Source organism: Myotis yumanensis, unplaced genomic scaffold (assembly GCF_028538775.1).
Source record: "Myotis yumanensis isolate MYYU_CA2020_CCGP unplaced genomic scaffold, mMyoYum1.0.hap1 SCAF_6, whole genome shotgun sequence".
Classification (NCBI taxonomy): domain Eukaryota; kingdom Metazoa; phylum Chordata; class Mammalia; order Chiroptera; family Vespertilionidae; genus Myotis; species Myotis yumanensis.
The window spans coordinates 55,590,906-55,614,441 of record NW_027223757.1 but is presented as its reverse complement, the minus strand read 5'-3'; the positions used below and the strand labels follow the sequence as shown (position 1 = coordinate 55,614,441).

Genomic DNA, 23,536 nt, shown 5'->3' with positions numbered 1-23,536 from the left:
GAACAACTGAACAACCGCACATCTGGTCGCTATGACGTGCGCTGACCACCAGGGGGCGCACGTGGAACATGGTAGGCATCGGCCACAGTGGGATGGTGGAGCAGGTGAGCAGGGGTGTCAGACCAAAGCTGGGTGCCGGTAGCTGTCATCGGGGCGAGCCTTTGGTGGTTACTGAAAATTCTTTGCTCCCGTGCACCATGGTCGCACCAGGTACTTGCACCTGCTGCTGGTGTTGGCCCCACTCGCATCCGCTGCTGGCGCTAGAGTTGCCGCTCGCACCCGCTGCTGGCGCCTGGTACTGGCCCAAATCGCTCGGCACCATCAGCGGGTGTGAGCGGAGGCTGCTGGCCCAGATTGCCCCTCAGGGCTTCTCCACCTCCCCCTGCTCCTGAGGGGTGATAGGGGCCGGCAGCTGCCTCTCGCACTCGCTGCCAGCGATGGCCCCACTCGTGCCTGCTCATGGCGCCAGCCCACTCTCACCTGCTGACGGCTCGAGCCCTGCTCACACCTGCTGCTGGCGCCAGCCCCAGTCGCTCTGTGCTGTCAGTGGGGGCTGGCACCATCAGGGAGTGGGAGCAGCAGTGGTGGCGGGAGCAGAGCTGTTGGCAGACAGGGACCAGGGGCCGCGGCAGGAAGGGCTGGGCGGGGGGGGGGGGGGGCATGGAGGATGGGCTGAGACCCACCTCTGTGCCCACCGCAGCCTCACAGCCCACAGTTCCTTTCAAGGTGCACAAATTCGTGCACTGGGCTCCTAGTGTGTGTGTGTGTGTGTGTGTGTGTGTGTGTGTATAATGTACATATGTATAGTACAAACATAGAGACACAGGAATGTATATTTTTCCAGTCTTTATCAAAGAAATATTTCTAAAGGTATTTAGTAGTGCTAATATTGTTAAAGTTTCAGTAGTTGAGTCTCAGAACTTTTCCATTCTGTAAGAAAAGAATTTAGAATGTAAATTTGTTGCTTGTCAAATATTTTTCACATCTACTATTTATATAACTTGTTAATATAAGGCTTTAAAATAGAATTATAAAGAAGAGTGAATTTAAGAAGAAATAAATTAGGTTTTAATTACTTAGAATGGAATTTTAACATGCTATAATAGACATGAGGAATATAATACTCATTTATTTTATAAAGTTTATTTTCAAATTATAGAAGTATTCATAGGTTTTGCAAAATAGATATCTCAGGAAATAAAATGGAAAAAAATTAACACTAGACAATTTTCAAAGTACTGATAAATTTTAAAAACAGGTCTTTTAGTGAAATTCAGCTCAATCAAAGAGCAAAAGCTGAGTTTGTGCTTTTACTTAATGGGTCTAGTATTATTCTTACTTAACTTATTCATCAATAAGAGAAAATGAATCACTTTTTAGGTTTGTACTACAGAAAGTGCCAGTTAATTTCCAAGGAAGATGCCACTCATGATACGAAGCTTTTCTGCTTGATGCTGCCACCAAGCACTCACCTTCAGGTGCCAATTGGGCAACATGTTTACCTCAAGCTAACTATTGCAGGTAAGGCAAGTAGAGCCTTTGGAGGAACAGTTTCTTTTTTTATTAGCTGTTCTAAAATAGCACTAATCTCTTTAGAAAGCACCCATGGAGATGATTATTAAGTGTTTGGGGGCAGCTGGATTTAGGGATGGCCAGATTCTAGTGCTCCTGCATGTTGGAACCACAGCCATGCCGTAGTATTGCATGGAACAAAGAAACTGCCACTAGTCACAGAGATGGTTCCACCAGCACCGTCATTTATTAATAACAAAGCCTTAGAGCAGTGGTTCTCAACCTTCTGGCCTTTTTAAATACAGTTCCTCATGTTGTGACCCAACCATAAAATTATTTCCGTTGCTACTTCATAACTGTAATGTTGCTACTGTTATGAATCGTAATGTAAATATCTGATATGCAGGATGGTCTTAGGCGACCCCTGTGAAAGGGTTGTTCAACCGCCAAAGGGGTCGCGACCCACAGGTTGAGAACCGCTGCCTTAGAGGAAAGAGGTTTGGGAGTGCACAAATGCCCCTCGTGAAGACAACTCCTGCAAACATACCAGCATCTCTAAAAGCCACTTGCAGTCTTGTCATTTACAGAGTTGAATTTATAAAATTTCAAGATGAGTGAATGATTATAAATGATGTCCTTATCTGTGCCACCAGTATAAGAAGATCTGTAAATTCCTTACTGTGTGAATTCTTTTCCTCTCCTTTTCATCCTAAAATTACCTCATTTATTTGTTTTAAATACCCTTCTTACTGATGTGTAACATTTTCTTGGCTTTTTGAAGCTGCAAAATGTAACATTCTCAAGTCAGTCAAGGTGTTTCCAGCCATCAATCTAACAGACTCCCAGCCAGGCTCTGGTGGAGGTGGTTGGTTATGATGGCACTATGAAGTCTCTCTCTTCATCATTTAATGCCAGGTCATCATCCAATAACTGGTATCTTCCTCAGTGCAATGTAATTTACAAATACATTCATTTTGTATATGTCAAGCAGCCATGTGTAGTATTGTGCTCTTGCAAATTTGTGATGATTCCCCTCTCTTTGGAATTTGGCCAGCTAAAATATAACATGAAACTAGAGGCCCAATGCACGAAATTCGTGCAAGAGTAGGCCTTCCTTCCCCCGGCTGTCGGCACCAGCTTCCCTCTGGCACCCAGGACCCGGGCTTCCCTCCAGCCGTTGGCAGGCACCTGGGACCCAGGCTTCATCTGGAAGGTCGTCCAGTCTAATTAGCATATTACACTTTTATTATAACATGAAATATTAACATTTACCCTTTTAAAAAACTATTCTTTAAAGTAGTTGGATTAATATTCTTTTCATCCAGTTACCAAAGCAGTATATACTATATTAAGCATTAAAACAATTTAAAATGTATAAAGTAAAATGTGAAATTCTTGCCTTTCTCAAATCCAAATAAATGATCAGTAACCATTGCAAAAAACTTATGTATAATTAAAATTATTATGTCAGTACCAACTTAAGTCTCTGTGTAAACTATTTATGCCATTTTTGTTGTGGCTTATTACAAAGTTTATATGCTGATAGAAGAGATGATTGAGTTTATTAACATAAATCCCAATTGTATGTCACACTTAATAAAAACAGATTGTTTATATTATAGATAAAATATTGATTTGTTAAAATTATTTCAGCTCACATTAACCCGGGGTATATATCTATCTGTACTATACACATATAGACTATAGAACTATTTAAACATTAGGAGTACAGTTTTTAATATAGGCTGATTGATTGCATCATAAAATTTGTGTGTTTTATCTTCATTCAGAGCTTTTTAGATTTTTAGAATTGAATTTCTTTGTCGTGACTTTTTCTAGGTACTGAAATAGTGAAGCCATATACACCTGTATCTGCTTCCTTACTCTCAGAGTTTAAGGAACCAGTTATTCCCAATAATAAATACATCTACTTTCTGATCAAAATCTATCCTGCTGGACTCTTTACACCAGAGCTTGATCATCTTCAGATTGGTTAGTATTTTATGTTTGTTTTTTTTGTTTGTTTGTTTACCCCATTTGTGTTCTGGGTTAGATCACATGTTATACTGCCCTCTAGTTATCTCCATCTGGGAGTCTATCAAATGTCTTAAACTCAACATGTCTGCAACCAAAATCATGTTCTCTTTGTCCCACCCAACCTATCATTACTCCATACTCATCTCTATTATTTGCAACATCACTCACTGTTCATTCTTGACCCAATCTGGAGATTTGAGCCAGCTTTGAGTCTTCCCATTTTATTCCTCCCAATCCAGTCAGGTACTGTGTTCTATTGAGTCTACCTCCCTGTGACTTTCTAATCTTTTCTGTCCCTTCAGCCACCCTCTTAGATCAAGCCTTCATCATCTCTCTCTTGGCCTCTAACTGGTCTCTCTCAGTTGCCTCTAACTGGGTCTTTCTCTTTCTGTTTATCTGAATTTTCCAGTTTTTTTTTCCAAACTGCCCTGAGAATAGATTTAACCATGTTGCTCTGCAGCTTTAAAGCCTCTGCTGAGTCTCCATTATCTAACTGATTAAGTCCCCTGCGTGACCTACAAATATTTTCATGATCTTTCTAGCTTCATCTCTCAGTGTACAGATCCTGGTGCTATTCAGAGTTCCACAAGCCTGGCATACTCACTCATAGGTACCTCACCTCTGAGTTGCCTCACTTAGGATGCCCAAAAACCCTGTCTCTATCTATAAAGTGCCATTTTTAAAGAACCAAACAAAAATATCACTTCTATGAACATTCCCTCCTCCTCTGAACCCCTGCAAATCCTGACACGTTGTTCATAGCTCTAGGATAAGAATAAATAATATTTCTTCTTTACAAGACTTTGAGTTTAAAGGGAGAGTGTCTTATTTATCTTTGTATTTCCTGCACCTAGCATGGCATTTGGCACATAAAAGGCTCCCGATAAATATACTTTGAAAGAATGACTAAAAAGACTATAATGAAATTGATTAAGGTTTAGAGACTATCTGCTTTTACTCCTTTTTCTGTGTCTTCAGTTTTTCACTGTCTGAGCCTAACAGTACAAGTGTTCTTCCCCTTTTTAAGGCAGTATTAACAGTGCAGTGGAGTAACAGTGAGGTAGATCACGAAAATTTGGAAATAAAGAAAATTACATTGTTTTTTGAAAGTTAAGCTTAGAAATATTTATGCAATGATGTGATTAGTCATCTTGGGTTACATAAATCAAAATATTGACTAAAAATGTGAACCTAAAGAATTTTGGAATATCCACAAATCTAGTGAAGGTATCTATTTTGTGAAGGACTGACACGTGATTGTAATACAGCAAGTGGAAACAAGCAGCGGTATTGTAGCCTGTTTTAGAGCTTGAGTGAGCAGAGCAAGGTGGAGAGTGAGCCTAGAACATGAAAAAGGAAAGCCTGCAGCTCAGGATCAGTGTGTTTTCACCTCTAACCACAGAGCTAGGGCTAGACATGGCACACACACTTGTTTCACTTAGAGGCATGTATGCTGCCATCGTAGTGATAACTGCAGCCTCATTATGTCCCAGACAAACTGCACTATAATGTTATCCACTTTGTTCAATCCTATGTTCACCAAGCATCTTTTATATGATTGTTTTGGCCTTTCAAATGTCAAATGAATGAGATGCCCTAAATGGGGTGGGTAATTTTCAGGTGAGTGGATGCAGATAGCCTGACTGGAAGTCAGTGACCTTTCTGGCATGTGTACTTGAATTTCTTGTGAACTTGATTAACAAGAGGTACATTGCCCAAGTCTAATCAGTGTTATGATGTTGGACTGTGGACAGAAGTTACCAAGTTGGTATCACTCTTTGAGGCTTTTTTAGTAATATCCCAGGGATATTCTGATCTTATGGTCCCTTTCAAGCTATAACAAGGAGCTCTTTTACTTCTAACAATCAATTACTGCAAGATTCTTACTATACTGCTATGGAAAAGAAAGGAAAAATTATGAACATCCAGCATTTAAAAATTCAAATTGTTTTTTTAAATATGGACAGCTTTAATTTTTATTTTTCAAATTACATTGAAAATTTCTGAAATGTCCTAAAGGCAATTCTCCTATATGAGTGGTACATAGTGGTTATTTCAACTGCATTTCAGAAAATAGTTTTTCTCAGCTATTTTGATTCTATATTGTGAAGTAACATGCTTCAAGTACAGTTTTTGAACTTGCTTTGTTTTTATAGAAGTGAATTAAGAACAAACTCTTCTTGCTTTAATCCATTAGTCTTTTAAAAGATTTGATGGAAGTGAAGTCAGCACATTTACTAACAAAAGATTTTACAATACATTTTTACTTCAATTTTCTCTCCTACTAATCTTATTACTATGGTTAAGAATCAATATGTAGCCCAGCCAGGTAGCTCAGTTGGTTGGAGCATCATCTTGTACCTCAAAAAGGTTGTGGGTTCAATTCTTAGGGCACATACCTAGATTGCAGGTTTGATCCCAGTCGGGGCAATTACAGGAGGCAACCAGTCGATGTTTCTGTCTCACATCGATATTTCTCTTCCTCTCTCTCTGAAATCAATAAACATGTCCTCTGGTGAGGATTAAAAAAAAAAAAAAAGAATCAATATGTAAGTAGAAATATCTTTTCTCTACCCTGTACTGTGCAAGACAGGGAGACATGGACTCTGCTTTTTAGGTGCTTATAATTTAATTTAGCAATCTATGTAGAGCCTGTATTTATTGGTAATTTGTACTTAAGTACTTGGCAGTAGTACTTAATTAGAGTCCAGATAGTTTGGGAAATTAATTGTGTAATTAAATGAGTGAAATAAAACATGATTATTAATTTGATTATAGTGATATAATCCAGACATACTTGGAGGCCTAATGAATACTCTTAAAACTCCTTACATACTACCTTAAATACTAAGATGGAGTCTGAAAGATAAGCATTCATCCTGTGACTCACCAGTGTTCTAAATTCAGCTAGGTGTAGCCTTCTCAGTTTCCCTGCTTTTTTTTTTTTTCTGATTTAGTTTATATTTTATTGTTTAGGAGATTTTGTTTCCATAAGCAATCCTGAAGGCAATTTTAAAATATCCCAGTTCCAAGAATTGGAAGATCTCTTTTTATTGGCAGCTGGAACAGGCTTCACACCAATGGTTAAAATACTGAATTATGCTTTGACCAATATATCCAGTCTCAGGTATGTAATTTTATCTTTAATTACTATCCCTTATGAAGCTGTTAGATTAGTACAAGGTATTCTAAATTGTTTGATTCCTCAGTAGACCTTAATAGACATGTTCTCATTTCCTCATTCATTTCTTAACTCTGCCTCCTCAAGTCCTAGCTAATTATAAACATAATTCTCTTTTATTTTGATTCTTTTAGTTACCTAATTGCACTAAAAAAACATTTTTGCTAGTTTACTTTTAGATTGATTCATGCATATTTTAAATGTAATTGAAATAGTTTTTTTTGAGTTGTTGCTTTTTTTTTTTAAGGAAGGTGAAGCTGATGTTCTTCAATAAAACAGAGGATGATATAATTTGGAGAAGCCAATTGGAGAAATTAGCATCTAAAGATAAAAGGTATTAAACTGGTACTAGCTCTACATTTAAATATCCATACACGTGTAAGTCAATCTTGGCAGTATTTCCTTTGGGTGGAATTTTTAATTGACCAGGAAGCTTCGTCAAAGAAACAAAAACTAATCAATAATTTTCTAAATGTAAATAATGTTCTACCCTCCCCCCAAAGAAATAGTTTGCTAAGATCAATTCATTTCTTAACTCTTGATCATATATGTATCAATATATGGGTTTTATGTTTATACTAGAGGCCCAGTGCACGAAATTCGTGCAAGAGGGTGGAGGGGGTCCCTCAGCCCGACCTGCACCCTCTCGCAATCGGGGACCACTGGCTCCTAACCGCTCACCTACCTGTCTGCCTGATCGCACTAACCACTCTGCATACCTGCCTGATTGCTCCTAACCACTCTGTCTGCCTGCCTGATCACCCCTAACCCCTATACCTGCCTGCCTGATCATCCCTAACTGCTCACCTGCCTGATCATCCCTAACCACTTGCCTGCCTGCCTAATCGACCCTAACTGCTCTGCATGCCTGCCTGATCACCCCTAACTGCTCTACTGCCTGCCAGTCTGATCGCCCCTACCATCTCTGCCTCAGCCCCTGCCGCTGTGGCTTCGTCAGGAAGGATGTCCAGAAGGTTGTTCGGCTGTCCGGTCTAATTAGCATATTATGCTTTTATTATTATAGATTATGTTATCTATACAGTTGGGTTTCAGTGTAGCCAATTTGGTAATTGAAGATTTAAATAAATTTGGTGGATAGATTATGCAAAAATAAACACGTTTCCTTACTGCCTTTAATATGGTCATGTCCATAGTGATTTTCCATTGTTTACAAGCTTCTCTTCATTTGTGTTTATTGACATTAACATTTGCTGATAGCTGTATCATCAGTGGTCCTCAGGGTAGGCAATAGGAAAAGTTTGAGTTAAGCTGAACCCAGTGGTAGAATGAGGCAGCAAGGATAGCAAAGTGAAAATTTGTTTCATTGGAAAAAGGGCCCTAGCACAGGCCACTGAGAAAATAAGATAATTTAAATGAATGTATGCCCATTTCCCCTAAGAAATCTGAAAGCAGTGGGAAATTCTAAATAAACTTTTTAGAAGAAAAGTGAATTGGATAACCTAACATAATGTCTATACTTATCAGAAGCTATTTCTCATAATTTCAGGACTGTAAGCATCTGAAGTAAATATTTATGTTTATGATAGTATGGTATAGATCAGGGGTGGGCAAACTTTTTGACTCGAGGGCCACAATGGGTTCTTAAACTGGACCGGAGGGCCGGAACAAAAGCATGGATGGAGTGTTTGTGTGAACTAATATAAATTCAAAGTAAACATCATTACATAAAAGGGTACGGTCTTTTTTTTTTTTTTTTAGTTTTATTCATTTCAAACGGGCCGGATCTGGCCCGTGGGCCGTAGTTTGCCCACGGCTGGTATAGATCATTCTAGGCTTTATAAAATTAAAGTTAAAGACCACACAAACTCAGCTGTTTCTCTGGGGGCTCCAGGTTCTTCTGAATATTTGCTGAACATCCTATCTAATAAATTAAGAATATGCTAATTGACCCTCAGGCCATTGCAAAGATGGTGGCACCCACAGCCAATAAGGAGGGAATATGCTAATTGACTGCCCCACCCTCAAAGATGGTGGCACCCACAGCCAATAAGGAGGGAATATGCTAACTGACTGCCCCGCCCTCAAAGATGGTGGCGCCCAGTCCCCTCAGCCCCCCAGCCGCCCAGTGCCGGCGGAGGCTTCCGCTGCTGGCAGTGGCAGCAGCAGAGGTGTGATGGGGCGTCGCCTTCCCCTGATCGCCAGGTCGCCTCCCAACCCTGAGGGCTCCTGGACTATAAGAGGGGGCAGGCCAGGCTGAGGGAACCCCCCTCTAGTACATGAATTTTCATGCGCCGGGCTTCTAGTTCTTAATAAGATAATGCTGAGGTCTTTTCTAGTTTTTTGGTTTTTTTTCCTATTGTCTCCCATCCTCCTCCTCATTTTCTTTTAATAAATGACTTTCACAAATGAAGGATGACCTGAACTTACTTATTCTTGAAATACTAGGTGTACCAGTTAATAATAGCAGATTTTGTAATCAAAGAAAACACGATAATTTCAAAAGAAACATCAAAAGTGCTTTATTCAGAGTAATGTCCATCGCTAGCTACACATTCCCCCATCTATCAGGTAATTTGTGGATACCGTCCCAATAGAACTTTTCTTGTTTTGAGGCAAACCATTCGGAGACCCAATTTTCCACTTCTTCGTAAGTTTTGAAGTGCTGCTCAGAAAGTGGGTGTGCCATCGATCGGAACAGTGGTAATCTGAAGGAGCAAGATCTGGTGAATACAGCGGGTGGGTTAATACTTCCCAGGCAAGATCTTTTAATTTGTTTTTAACTGGTTTTGCAGTGTATGATGGTGCATTATCATGAAGCAAAATTACTTTGCCATGTCTTCTGGCACATTCTGGTTGTTTCACAATCAAAGCATGGTTCAAATTGATTATTTGTTGTCGGTAGCGATCAGTATTAACGGTTTCACCTGGTTTTAGAAGCTCATTATACACCACACCTTCCTAATCCCACCAAACGCAGAGCATTGTCTTCTTTACGAAGCGATTTGGCCTTGCAGTCGATGTTGATGGGTGACTTGAATCAACCCATGATTTTGTACATTTGGGATTCTCAAAATAAATCCACTTTTCATTGCCAGTCACAATTCGATGCAAAAAAGACTTTCTTTGGTGCCGTTGAAGCAACATTTTACTGATGACTTTTCAGTTTTCCATTTGTCTTTCGTTTAGTTGATGTGGCACCCATTTTCCTTCCTTTAAAATCTTTCTCATTGCTTATAAACTATTGGAAATTATTTGCTGAGCAACATTTAATCTTTCTGCAAGTTGTTTTTGAGTTTGACATGCATCTTCATCCAATAATGCTTATAATTGTTGGTCTTCAAACTTTTTCGGTTGACCTGGATGCTCTTTGTCTTTCACATCGAAATTGTCACTTTTAAAGCGTTTCAACCAGCGTTCATAAGTATCTCGAGATGAAGCATGTTCACCATAAGCTCCCGGAAATATTCAGCAGCACTTTTCTTCTAAATAAAGTAATGAATTATAACTTCCTGCAAATGCTCTTTTTTTGACACGAAGTTGGACATTTTTAAGTGTAAAAATATCTATGATGTAAACACCTTCAGCAAATTCGACATATGAAGTTTTGAAGCTTGTTGTCAATACAACAAAATAGCATACATATCAAATCGCATATAGTAAGTATATCAACATATGTTGCAGGCTCGATCCTGCAACATTAACCGGTACACCTAGTATTTACTCTTCTTACATAGTCAAGACATAAACCTAAGAATATTTACAATATGTAGGTAATTATATGGCAATTAGAGCATGATTTAGAAAGAAATACAAAGTCCTAGGTTTTCAGGTGTCTTTTACACTAGTTTTCAAAATGGAAGATTGGAAGTAGCACTTATTGAAAAGCCTAAAAACCTAAATTCTAGTTTTTATTCTACCTTTACTAGCTTGAAACTTTATTCAAAAATTACTTAGTTCTGTGGGCCTGTTTCTTTAGCTTCAAATAAAATGATATCTTTCCTACTTTCCTACTTCATAAGGCTATTGTGGGGATTAGAAAAGGGTAAATGCTTTGGACACTGTGACGCCTACCTCAGATATTTGAATTGTGGTTATGGAGGACCTCTGTCTACATGTTTCGTTTCTGTATTATCCGAGTTCCTGTTTTCCTAAGCATTTAAAATAATTTAAACACACCTAGGAAGGTTTTTTTTAGTTAGGTTTTTTAAAAAGTATTTTTGGCTATGTTTTTATATTCTCTAAGATAGTTCCTTTATAAAAGAAGAGTCAATTTGCCAACATTTTAATGAACAGACATGTACTTTCAGTCAATAGGCATGAATTTGATTTAAGAAGTAATTAGTAAATCGGAGTGTGTTGATAGATAGCCTCCGAGCATGAAGTGTCTTTCGACAGAGTCACCTGTGTGTTTTGTTCTGTTTTGTTCCCGCCTACATAATTTGGGTGGTGGAATGGCATAGGCTGTGGTGTGGAGGATGAGGAAAGGCCCCTCTTTCCCTCACCTGGATGCCTGGCTCTAGCAGCACTCACCAGGTGAGTGACACTCCAGCTCGCTGAGAGAAGTGACAGTGTTCGGCTTCTGGTCTGCCTTTATCCTCCCGCACTGCTCCTTCTCTCTGTCTCCTTGCTCTCACCTGCTTGCTCCTGTGTGCTCTCACCCCCTCTACTCCCTAACCTCTTCCTCCTCCTGGAGATGTGAGGCACCTTGCAGAGGCGGTCCATTGGCACCGACTGCTAGCACCGTATCATTAATGCTCCCTGGAGACCCATGGTCAGGCCCTCACTGGGAATAAAGAGCCATGCTTGTGGAGATGGCTTTGGAACATTTATCAGGGGTTTTAAATATTTTGAGGGTTCATGCAGATACAAGAGAAACCTGGCCTTAAAGGCTTATTGAGGGTTTTTAGTTCCCTCATTCAAAAACATCATTGTTGAGTTTCATACATAAAGGGAAAGTAGAAGTTCAGATTCAACATAAGGTAATTTTAATTAGCCACATCTGTATTTTAGTTAACATTCATAGCTAATTTTATATATTAAATTACCTTTCCTACATCTTGACTCTCCCATGTCACTCCTAGTCTTAGTAATAAAGTTTCGGATGATAAAATGTGACATCTGAACACATCTCTTGGTTAAATTATAATTGGATTGGAATATATAAAATAAATTTTTCTTACATTTTGTAGTTAAAACAAGTGAAATACTTTATTGTTTGTATTAGGTGTTAGCCTTCCACTCAGTGCTTTGTAGGACAAGGAGGGATAGGGAGGATGGATAATGAGGCTGATGTATGATCTATTATTTTCATTTCAGCAAGCATGCTATGCTTGTCCTCAGTTTATCTAGATTATATCATTCATTAGCAAATGAAATTCTTAGAATTGTCATTATATAATGGAAACTTATTAACCTTGTGATCTTGGCAAGTTATTTGATCTGACTGAGCCTCAGTCTTTCTATCTGTAAAACAGGTATATCAATACCTACTTTACAGAATTGTTTGGACATGGGGGCAGTGTGAGAGCATATGTAGGTGCCTAACCCAAAATTAGCATATTAGTAACATTCATCCATTCATGAAATACATGTGAGTATCTACTATGTGCCTATACACAGGGGGTCAACAGTGAACAAGATACTGTTATTTTCTCATGCAACCCAGGGAATGTGTATCTTCATTTTCCCACATTGCTAAACAGGAAGCAAAAATGTACAGTAGCAGATGTAGCTAATTACTATGTACACTGAAATCCAGATTAAGTTTCCCTCATCTCTTAACTCACTGAGCAGTGTTAAGGGCTAGCTAGCTCAGCGTTACACAATGGTCCACCCCTCTCCTCAGTAAAATACACCAACTCTGCTGTCTCGGCCTTTGCAGAACTAGTTTCAAGGGACTGGACAGTTTGACAATGAGGTTGAATTCTGGGCAACATTCATAATATATAAATATAACAAGTACTTTTCTCCCTTTCAAAGCAATCATTTTTGAGATAGTGACCTTATTTGAGTAAAGGTAGTAGCATGTACTTTTATATAAATAGTAGAATTTGGCCGTGGCTCAGTGGTTTAGCATTGACCTATGAACCAGGAGGTCACCGTTTGATTCTCGGTCAGGTTACATGCCCAGGTTGTGGACTCGATCCCCAGTGAGGAATGTGAAGGAGGCAGCTGATAAATGATTCTATCTCATCATTGATGTTTCTCTCTCTCCTCCCTTCCTCTCTGAAATCAATAAAAACATATTTTTAAAAATAATGGAATTTATTGATTTGCTGATTTTCCTGCTCTGTTTACAAAATTATTACGTATTTATTATATTGAAAAAATTAAGGAAACATAATCCATAACCTTACCATTTAAAGAATAATTATTAACATTTATGGTCTGTATCTTTCCATTCTCTCCTTCCCTTCCTCTCTACCTCTCTTGCTTTCTGATACACACACACATACTGACACATACATACATGTTTTATTGTTTTGTATTTTTTAAATAAAATAGTTTTACTGCTATACTTTTTATAATTACATTTTCTACTTAGTGTGTTGCATATATTCTGTGTATAGAATACTTTAAATAAGTGGTTCTCAACCTGGAGTGATTTTGTCGTCCCCATCCCCCCAATACCTTAAGGGACATTTATGTCTGGAGACATTTTTTTGTCGTAACAGTTGATGGAGGGGGTTCAACAAGTACCTCGTTGGTAGAGGCCAGGAATGCTGCTAACATCCTGCAATGCACTGGGCAGTCCCCACAACAAAGAAACATCCAACTCAAAATGCTGATAGTGCCAGCTGGGAAAACCTGCACTATACCATGATTTTTTATAGCTGCACTGTATTCAGTCATGTGAGCATACAATAATTTATTTAACCAATCCCTGCTGTCTGACATAGTGAAAAGTTGTTCTGTACCCCTCCAACTATGCAGGATAAAAATGCATCATAAGAGTCACCAAGTCAAAGTGTAGAAAGGCTGTTGAAGCATTTTGACAAATAGCCTCTAGAACAGTGGTTGGCAAACTGCGGCTCGCGAGCCACATGCGGCTCTTTGGCCCCTTGAGTGTGGCTCTTCCACAAAATACCACGTGCGGGCGCGCATGTACAGTGCGATTGAAACTTCGTGGCCCATGCGCAGAAGAGCCACACTCAAGGGGCCAAAGAGCCGCATGTGGCTCACGAGCCGCAGTTTGCCAACCACTGCTCTAGAAAGTGAGGAATATTGCTGCCAGCACACTCACACTGGTAGTGTCCTTATTTTTGCTCTGGAAATGACGAGGTCAGTGGTGGAGCATACTGGAAAGAGAAAGAGAGAGGATTCCAAGCAACAAGAGAGTGGGGCACAACAGACAAGTGATTATGTACCTATTTGTATGCACCACTGATCACGTGCCTCACTTCAGGCATCTGTGTGCTCATTTGCACAATGTGCTGGAGAAAGATACAAAATGAGTAGGACTGCCCTAGTGGGGAGTTCTGAAGAGCAGCAGTGCCTAGGAAGTCTGGGCTTTGGGAGGACAGATCGCATGTTAGAGAACTCTATGTCAGAGAATCCCATGTTAGAGAATTCTAGAAGAAGTAATCTTGTTTGTGAGGGGAGATCAGAGCTTGTGGAAGAAGTGGCTTCTGAACTGTGCTTTGGGAAATGGCATTCCATGAACAGGAAAAGAAATTTGGGTTATAGGATTTCATGAGCAAAAAAACATGAGGGCCAGGATGTTCAGGGCATTTTAGCAAAAGAGCAGAGTCCAGTTTTGTTGAAGTAAATACAGTGCATGAAGGAGAACAATGAAATAACTGTAAAAATAAAACCATAAACTTTATGTGCATATTAGAAGGAATCTTAGTGGTAATCGCTTCTAATCCTCCTGTCTTACAGTTGAAGAAACAGGCTGGGCTAAAATCAGGTGATGGGAGACTTTGAATATAATTCATATATTAAATAAATATGTATTAGATGGATATGAGAAGGCCCAGCAACACTGGGCAGCATACCTCCCTTTATGACAGGCTCCATAGACAATGGCCCACTGAGTTTCTGTACTCTGGCATCAGTATTGGGATGAGCGGTTTGTTATTCCCCTTTAAGACAGCAGAAACATAAGTAAATCAACAATGTGCCTTAACCCTCCCCCCCCCCCCCCCCCCAGCTTGTGATAATCACAGATATATGGGCTCCTAGTCTGGACTCCTGTACCACTTTCTGTTCCTCACAGATACTCCTCATATGGAATGTTTCATAGAATGTTCATGTGTTCTCCCCTAAGGGCTCTGTCATTAAAAAAACAAAACACAAAAAAAAACCTTTGAAAATAACGTGTATCATATTACCTTCTTTAAGATTTACTCGGAACTTAGCATATTTAAGGCTTTGAGAAATTCTAAATCTATTTAACTTTTTTTAAAAAACAACCCAGAATCCCAAATTTATTTCATAGTTGAACTTTTTTCATGGAATACCACTAACATCTTGAGGAACACTAGTGTTTAATAGATTCATTTTGAGAACATGTGCATTTTGTATAACTTTAACTCTTAGCTGTTTATGTTGTAAGCTATTTTTCCCGTGAGAAAATACCAAGTTTTCCTGCTCTTTCTAGTAATTTCCTTTAGCTATTGAAACCAGAAAAGGCTGGGGCCCCCATACTATGAAATCCTCTTCTGTGGGCAGTGACAAACACTGAAGCTGTTAAAGCTAAGACAGTGTAAGATGGGGCCTGGGTATTAAGGAGAACTGCTGGCAATGGTGTGTCAGGTGGATTAAGGCTAAGGCTGTTAGAGCAGGATTTTAGACAAGATATAAGGCCAGTATTTGGAGCTGTCCCACTGAAAATGGAATGTAACGGGACATATGTAAGGAAAACAACAGAGGTAGGTGTTTGAAGCTGATTGGCTAGAGGAAAGTTAGTTGTTGGATGATGGCAGGCTCTGCCCATGTGCCCTCAGGCCTCAGCTGTAATTGCGCTAGACAGTAAGTTGGCCTTCATTCAGAACACTTCAGGAGAGGTGACTGATTCCGCAGTAACTATCTGCATCTTGACGTGGTATAAGAAATCCTTCATTAAAGTATTCTTGAGTCTTAACTTGGGATTGCACCTGCTCCAGTTAAGCTCTTTTCTAGTCCTGTGAAGGAGGAGATAAGCAGGATAGCAGGCTTTTTACAAATATCCTTAAAAATTGCATTTATGCCCCTCTTCACTCTTTCTATGGAGTTAAGTGATAGGCCAAGGGACCGTTATGCTAATAAATACGAATGCATGAGATGTGTACACCTTCTTTATAAGGATCTCGGGTACTTATCACTCTTTAGCAGATGCCTGCAGAAACTATGCCACTGACTAGGCTTTTTTTTTTTTCTTTAAAGCATCTCAGTAAAGGAAAGTTATATTTTCAGATGACAGGAATGCCAGTATATAAGACTTATGTATCTTACCAGTTTTATTCCAGTGATTTTTATTTTTAATTTAACAAGGTAATTGCTATCTTTGATCTAATAGTCTATGTATAATTGGAAATGTCTTAGGATAGTGGTTCTGCAGATGCTTCTGGGTCCCCTTTGATGTTCTGATGAGAGCTGTGGACCTTCTTCCTCGGAAAAGGCACTAGGGAATTCACAGCCATTTTTATGTGTCATTTCATGGATGCCAGCCTATGGCTTTGTTCTTCTATTGACAGTTTTTATTTTTCGTCAGTACTGCTTCTTTGTAAGCAAATGCCTTATTCACTCAACAAGTATTTTTATGCACTTACCTTGAGCCAGGCCTGGGTACTGCATTGAACAAGACAAACAAGGAACTTGCCTTCATGGAACAGTAAACAAATACTACATTCCAAAGTTATTGAAAACTATCTTAATTTTATTGGCTAGAAGGGAAAAATAAGTTAGTGAAAAAATATTTGGGAAGTTATTTTGTGTAAGGTGGATTAGTATACAGGGTGGAGTAAAAGTAGGTGTATGTGAGTATGTGAAACCATTTATTCTTGCATTATTTATTAATTATTGTATTTTCCACATGGGCAACTCTAAACCTACTTCTGCCCCACTCTGTATCTGCTAAAACTAAATGGGAACCTTGTAGGTAAGAAATAAAACATAATTCTGTAGAGCTTTTTAAATATAAAGTCAAAATATTAGAATTATAAGAGATGAAGTAGTATTCGCACCTTGTTGCACAAATGGACAAATAAAGCCTAGAGGTGGGGCTAGGTGAGAGCTGGGCCGGTTCTCTGCCCCCGACTGGCCCTCTGAGTTGGTCTGTGTGCTTGTGCCAGGCTCCTCAGTTCCTGAGAACCTTAACCCAACTGCAGCACAGCGACCTGAGCTGCTGCACCACCACATTCCTGTTTCTGTTCTCATATCTGACTCCCAAGGCCCTTTCACAAGAGACGCTGTTCAACTTTGTTTTAAGATTGAGATTAATATGCAATTAACTCCTTCTACTCTTGAGAAAATATGTCAGTTACTCACTGGAAAATGTGCAAATGCATCTGATCCAATGCTGTTGAAAATGATAAGAATGACTTGTGTTTTGCTAAAATGGAGCAAAGGGAACAGGCAGAACATACAATTTTGAATCATTTACCCTTCACCAGCCATTTGCTGAACAGATTACAAAACTGTGGTGGGAAATGGTCTGTAGTCACATTGTGAAATTTGGTTTGATGTTCTTCTTTCTCATTTTAATTCTGAGGGTTGAGACCTTTGAGACAGCAACAGTACGAAGTCAGATAGGCTCTTGGTACCCTTCCTTTTTTTTTCCTACCTTTCATTCCATAATACTTGAGTGCTTCCCATGTGTTGGCACTAGGGACACAGTGATAGCCAAAGCGAAATGGTCCCTGCTCTTATGGGGCTTATGGTCTAGTGGGGAAGGTAGACATTAATAACATTATCATTTTGGTGGCCGCATACTTAAAACCTGAAGTAAGGTCTATAAAGAAAAGAAAAGGAAAATATTTCTACAACACATATAACAAAGGACCCCAAAGGCCACAGTGCTTCCCTGTGGAAATGGTGCTTAGCTGAGAACTGAAGAATGGGACATAACAGCATTACAGAAAGAAGAAAGCATGCAAGTGTATGGCAGTGAAGACTCAAAGAAGTGGACAAATAGCTGGAAGATAGGTCTTGAGGATGTGGATATGGGGGGAGATGCAGAGAGAGGTCCCCAGGATAAACCCCAGGTTTCTGGCTTGTGCAACCAAGTGGACCTTGGCAGCATCCACAAAGAGAACGTCAGGTGTGGGGCAGAGAGATTGTAAGATGAGGTTGAGGCCTTTGAGACAGCAACAGTACGAAGTCAAACAGGATGTTGGTTATACGGGTCTAGAACTCATGAAAGGTTTGAGTCAGAGATTAAAGTGCATGTCACTGATGATTGCTGTTTACTTGACTTACACAAGCAGAGTATTAATAGGAATGGGTAATTCTTTGAGATCCCTTTCTAATGAGTGCAATAAAAGATGCCAGATTACTCCTCTTTTCTGTAGCAAAAGCTAATCCTTAGTAAATATGGATTTACCTATATGTTTTTGTTAAATCTTTGTTTATAATCCACTGCAGAGCTTTTCTAGCGAGTGTATCAGTTTTTACATATTATATCATTTTCAAGAGAGAAAAAAGATGTTTTAGTGAACTTGAGACATGTTAATCATATGTTAAAATAATAGACTTTTAAAAAATGTTTTTCTCCCTCTAGATTTGATGTTGAATTTGTTCTCTCAAAACCTACTTCTGAATGGAATGGGAAAAGGGGACACATTTCATTAGATCTTCTTTCTGAATTTTTGAAAAGAAGTTCAGACAAATCCAAAGTTCTCATCTGCATTTGTGGACCAATGCCATTTACAGAACAAGGAATGAGGTGAGTAGCAACGTGGTAGAAAAAAGAAGCCTTATGCATGTGAAGTGCTTAGCACAGTGACTACATACAATAAGTACTAAATAAATGTTTATTATGTTCAGAAACATTTTAAACAACCATTTCTAAGATTTCAGTCTCCATTTATAGTGTTTTCCAAGTTGAATTACCCATAAGCAGTATTTCTACTTTTTCGGTTCAGTGGAGAGAGTAAAGATAGAATGCTGTGGGGATTAACTCCTTACATTGAAAACTGGTGAATAAAGGAGGAAAAAAATCAAGCATTATGTTGCCTTTTCTATATGAGCTTACTACAGGGTAACCACATAATAAATGAGAAGTTTTTCTTTACAGAGTTCCTGAGCTTATAAATGAAGAAAGAATGATAGGAGTAGAATATCACTAATTTCAGATCCTAATGAACTACTAATGGATAGACCATAAATCATGGATAATTGTTAGCATCCCAAAGGAGAGGCAGTCAAGTATTATGTGCCTCCTAATGGGAGAATACTACCTATGAAGTAGTCTTATCAAAAAGAATTTGACCTGACCTATCCTGTAGATTCAAGTATTAAGTTATGGACAATAAGAGGATATAAGTTCATATTATTAACATTTATCACAGCGATGCAGCAAAATGAGGACTGTGCGTGACTCAGCGCGTAAAGATCTGATTTTTGTTGGATAAACTGCAGTACACACACAGAAAGAGAGAGGGAGATGAAAGAGAATCTTATTAAAAGACTAGAGGCCTGGTGCATGAATTCATGCACCAGTGGGGTCCTGGCCTGCGGGATCAGGCGAAATCGGCTCTCCAACATCCCCTGAGGGGTCCCAGATTGCAAGAGGGCACAGGCCAGGCCATGGGACCCCACCCATGTGCACAATTGGGACCAGGGAGAGACCTGGAAGGTTGGCCAGCCAGGGAGGGACTGTGGGAGGGCTCCAGGGCGTGTCTGGCCTGTCTCTCTCAGTCCTGATGGCAGGACCCCAGCAGCAAGCCAGCCTACCAGTTGGAGTGTCTGCCCCCTGGTGGTCAATGCATGTCATAATGAGCAGTTGAGTGGCCTTAGCATATCATTAGCATATTAAGCTTTGATTGGTTGAATGGCTGACCGGTCAACTGGACACTTAGCATATTCGGCTTTTATTATATAGGATTTTATTAGCTAATCATAATGAGTAGATTTAAATGGATCTTGATTCAAATAAACTTTAAAAAATTATGGTACTTATGAGATGAACACTAGATATTTGGTAATATTAAAGAATTGTTAATTTTTTAGAAGTGATAATTGTGGGGGTTTTTTTTACAGTACATAGTAAATGAGGAAATTAAAAAAGTACTATGCTTATGATGCTAAACTTTGATGTTACTTCTTTACTTTCCCTAAGAGACTTGTGCTTTGTATTTGTTTTCAGGATGCTGCATGATCTTAACTTTTCCAAAGATGAGATCCATGGTTTTACTGCGTAATGAAGAGCTGTCGTCTTTTACTCAACTGTTTTATCTAAATTTGTGATGGCTTAGGGTTTTTTTAAGACAACATTTTTGTATATACTAAGAGGTTAACCGGATTCCAGGCTTGTTTCTTAAATGAAATCAAATGTTCCGTCACTATGGAAAACCTGTTGACTTTATTTTATACCATAACTTATTTTACTACTGATATTTGACCTGGAAAGTCAATCATGACAACAAACACATGCAGGTTGTTTGTTATGAGTCACAAGTTTCTTACCGTTTAAATTGTCTCACTGTTCTACGATGAGCTCTTGTGTTTTATGACATGATAAAGTAAATGATCATTTGGATCATGTTTCTATGCTGTAAAATGTCTTAGCAATACAGACGAAATTTTACATTGCACTGTTAACTCAGGAAATGATCATTTCTGTTATTGTTATTAATATTAAAACATGGAATGTTATACCTTATTAAGTGGTTTAAACAATTTCTGTGTGTGTGTATGTGTGTGTGTGTGTGTGTGGCATTGATACAAAGTAGAATAAAAATATACTAAAGTACTTTTTAATCTTTGACCTAGAAATGTGTTTGAATGCAACAATATTGGGCCCGTGTCTAAGGGAAATTTTAAAAGGCAACAATAAAAGATCCTGGAGCTGCTTAAGTCAGGTGTGGTGGAAAATTTAAAAGAACCTTGGCAGCTGGTTTTATTCTCAGCCCAAGCCAGAGGCATTGGGAAAGAGAACGAAGATGTCACTTCTGGTCCCATGGCCTAATCCTTTGGTGCTATGGAATGGGTTAAGTGTAATTGTTGCTAAGCCCATCCAGACCAGCAGGGAAAGTGAAGAACACAGCCAGCTGCTTCCTCACAGCTGGCAGTCGGCAGGGAGCCCCCCTCCGTTTCGTGCTGGACACTTACTCTCCCTCCCTGCTGCTGTGCGCGCAGCTTCAAATGCCTTCCCAGGTTGGGATGCAGACAGGCTCTCAAAACAAGTCTTTGTGCACTTTCATGAGGAAACTGTTGAATGCAAAGGTGACTGTTGCATAAGCTAATAGATTCTTCAGTCTCGTTTAAGATAGCAGCAATGTTTTCACAAAAATAGGGCGATGGGAGGGGTCTCCAATTTCCCTGCAAATGATTGTGCAATAGCTCAATCTTCACTGAATGAGTGATGCACCCAAGTGGAACCCAGTATTAATATTCCTCAAATTGCTAACACCAGCTTATGAAACTCCTTGTGTACCAGTGGCTGGTTGGACACTGTCATCTTTTCCTGTGCCTCCCTCTTATTTTTTTTAATTGAATTTATTGGGGTGACATTGGTTAATAAAATTACATAGGATTCTATAATACATCATCTGTATATTATAATGTGTGTTTACCACCCAAAGTCTAGTCTTCTTCCATCACCATTATCCCCTCTCTACCACCCTTCACCCCCTTTCCCTCTGGTAATCACCATGCTGTTGTGTGTCTATGGGTGGCCAGTCCTACCCACATCACCATTCGCCCAGGCAGGATCTAGCCGTCCTGGGCCAGTAGTGCTCCTTGCTGGCTAACAGGAACATTCTCTAGCTTCACACCTCCCTACTGCCTCCTCCTTCTCCTCTAAGAGGGGTCATGTACTTTCTGGACACTTTCTCATCGTTTCTAACTTCTTCCTATTTTCTCTCTCCTTCAATCCTTTTCTAATTACCTCATGCAAACGAAATCGCCTCTCTGTTATTTCCTATGTGTATCTCTTCTTCATTCCTTTTCTTATTATATTTTAAAGTAAAAGAAAACCCATAAGCATCTTCTGGGTTATCTCTTGCACTCACATGATTTTATCAACCTATATGTTAGTAATTCCCAAATTGAGAATCAGCTGAGCTTCAGTTTCCAATATCCACTTACCTGCTGGATACCACCTCGATATTTCTTCCACAAGCCCCTCAAACTCAACATGTCCCAAACTAAATGTACACCATGATCATTTCTCCCCAAGTCTATCCCTCCTCTTAAATTCCATCTCTAACTCACTGGGACTACTTTCCACCCAGCCAGCCTTTCTAGACCCATTGGCTACCAGCATCTCCCTCTCCAATCTGATCTCCTACCAGCTGACCATGCCTATCTCCCCTCCACTGGATTAGTACAGGAGCCTAATAACTGGTTTTCCTGTTGAATTGTGCTCTCACTGAAGCCCACTCTCCATCCCAGTGTGTTCTAGCATGCCTTGGAGAGAAAATCCCCTAAATAGAGCCTCAGTCTCCCAATATACAGTGTGCCACTGAGGGAAGTAGAGGTTGTCACTATTGTGCTTGAGCAGTAAGGAAAGAGAACTACATTCAGTCACTTTTGCTTAAGAATTCTGCTTGCTTGCTTTTTTTTTTTTTTTAATGTGTTAATGTATTAGTTTTCTATTGCTGCCAGGACAAATCAACACAAACTTGGTGGCTTAAAATAACAATAAGAATCTCTTTATTATCTTCCATTTACCTGGCTTAGAAATCTGGGCACAACTGGACCCAGCGGGGTCCTCTGCCCAAGGCCTCACAAGGCTGGACCCAGGTTGTCAGCGGGGCTGGGCGCTTCTCTGGAGGCCGTGGGAGGCTGGGCTTCCAGGCTCATTCAGGTTGCTGGCAGAATTCGGTTCCCTGTCACTGTAGGTTGAGTTCCACTCTTCCTTGCTAGCTGTCAGCCTTGGACCAGTCTTTGCTGGTAAAAGCCACCCACATCCCTTCTCAGGCTGTCTAAGTGCCCCTCCAGCGTCGGGTGTCCTCGCATGCGCCACGTGCCTCTCTCGCCCCAGCTGGAGAAAGTTCACTGCTTGTGAGGCCTCACGTGATTAGAGGCCTCACGTGATGAGAGTGGCTCCACCCACATCACCCGGGATGATCTCCAGATTTGAAACTCTAACTTCTCAGCTGCTAAGTCTCTTTTGCCATTTAATATAACATTTTCAAAGTTGTAGACATTAGGGTGCTGACATCTTGGGAGACCCCTTCTGCTTACCACAGTCCATAAAGAACAGAGAGGAACCTGTCCAAGGTAAGATAATTGTGTTTTGTCTAGATATCGCTACGGGCCCTCGATGTGCACCTCAGTGTAAATGGGAGTAGTGAGACGAGCCTTCACACTCCAGAATACAGGCATACCTCAGAGAGATTGCGGGTTCGCTTCCAGACCACTGTGATGAAGTGAGTCTCACAATAAAGTGAGTAGTAATCTTTTTGCTGGTGGAGGGTCTTGCCTTCAATTTGTAAGAAATGCAACACCTGTGAATTACAGTAAAGCGGCGTGCCATAAAACAAGGTGTGCCTGTATCAGCTTCATTATGCTGGTCAAGACCTGGCTATACCCTCCTCTGTGGTGCACTTACTCTGCCACATGAACTTGACCTAAACTAGTTCGGGGCTGTTCTGTTGATAACCACAGACCCCCCCCAACTTTGGACCAATGAACCAGACCCCGTTTGGTCCGTAATATTTCCAATTGGGGCTAAGCTATTGAAAAGGAAAAGTGAAA

At 39.9% G+C, this 23,536-nt stretch overlaps 1 protein-coding gene across 3 annotated transcripts in view; it reads left to right on the top strand.

Annotated features, from left to right (window-relative positions):
- Positions 1-20,650, top strand: part of CYB5R4 (cytochrome b5 reductase 4) — a 70,583-nt gene extending 49,933 nt beyond the window's left edge. For 2 of the 3 annotated variants that reach the window (XM_070418159.1, XM_070418158.1), the window contains 6 exons: positions 1,381-1,521; positions 3,352-3,504; positions 6,526-6,676; positions 6,978-7,064; positions 18,393-18,557; positions 19,980-20,650. In XM_070418159.1, coding sequence (XP_070274260.1) covers positions 1,381-1,521; positions 3,352-3,504; positions 6,526-6,676; positions 6,978-7,064; positions 18,393-18,557; positions 19,980-20,034 — 752 coding nt within the window. In that variant the 3' untranslated portion in view covers positions 20,035-20,650. The remainder of the gene's footprint in view (positions 1-1,380; positions 1,522-3,351; positions 3,505-6,525; positions 6,677-6,977; positions 7,065-18,392; positions 18,558-19,979) is intronic. The other variant, XM_070418160.1, reaches the window with a different exon arrangement.
- The last annotated feature ends 2,886 nt before the right edge of the window (positions 20,651-23,536 follow it).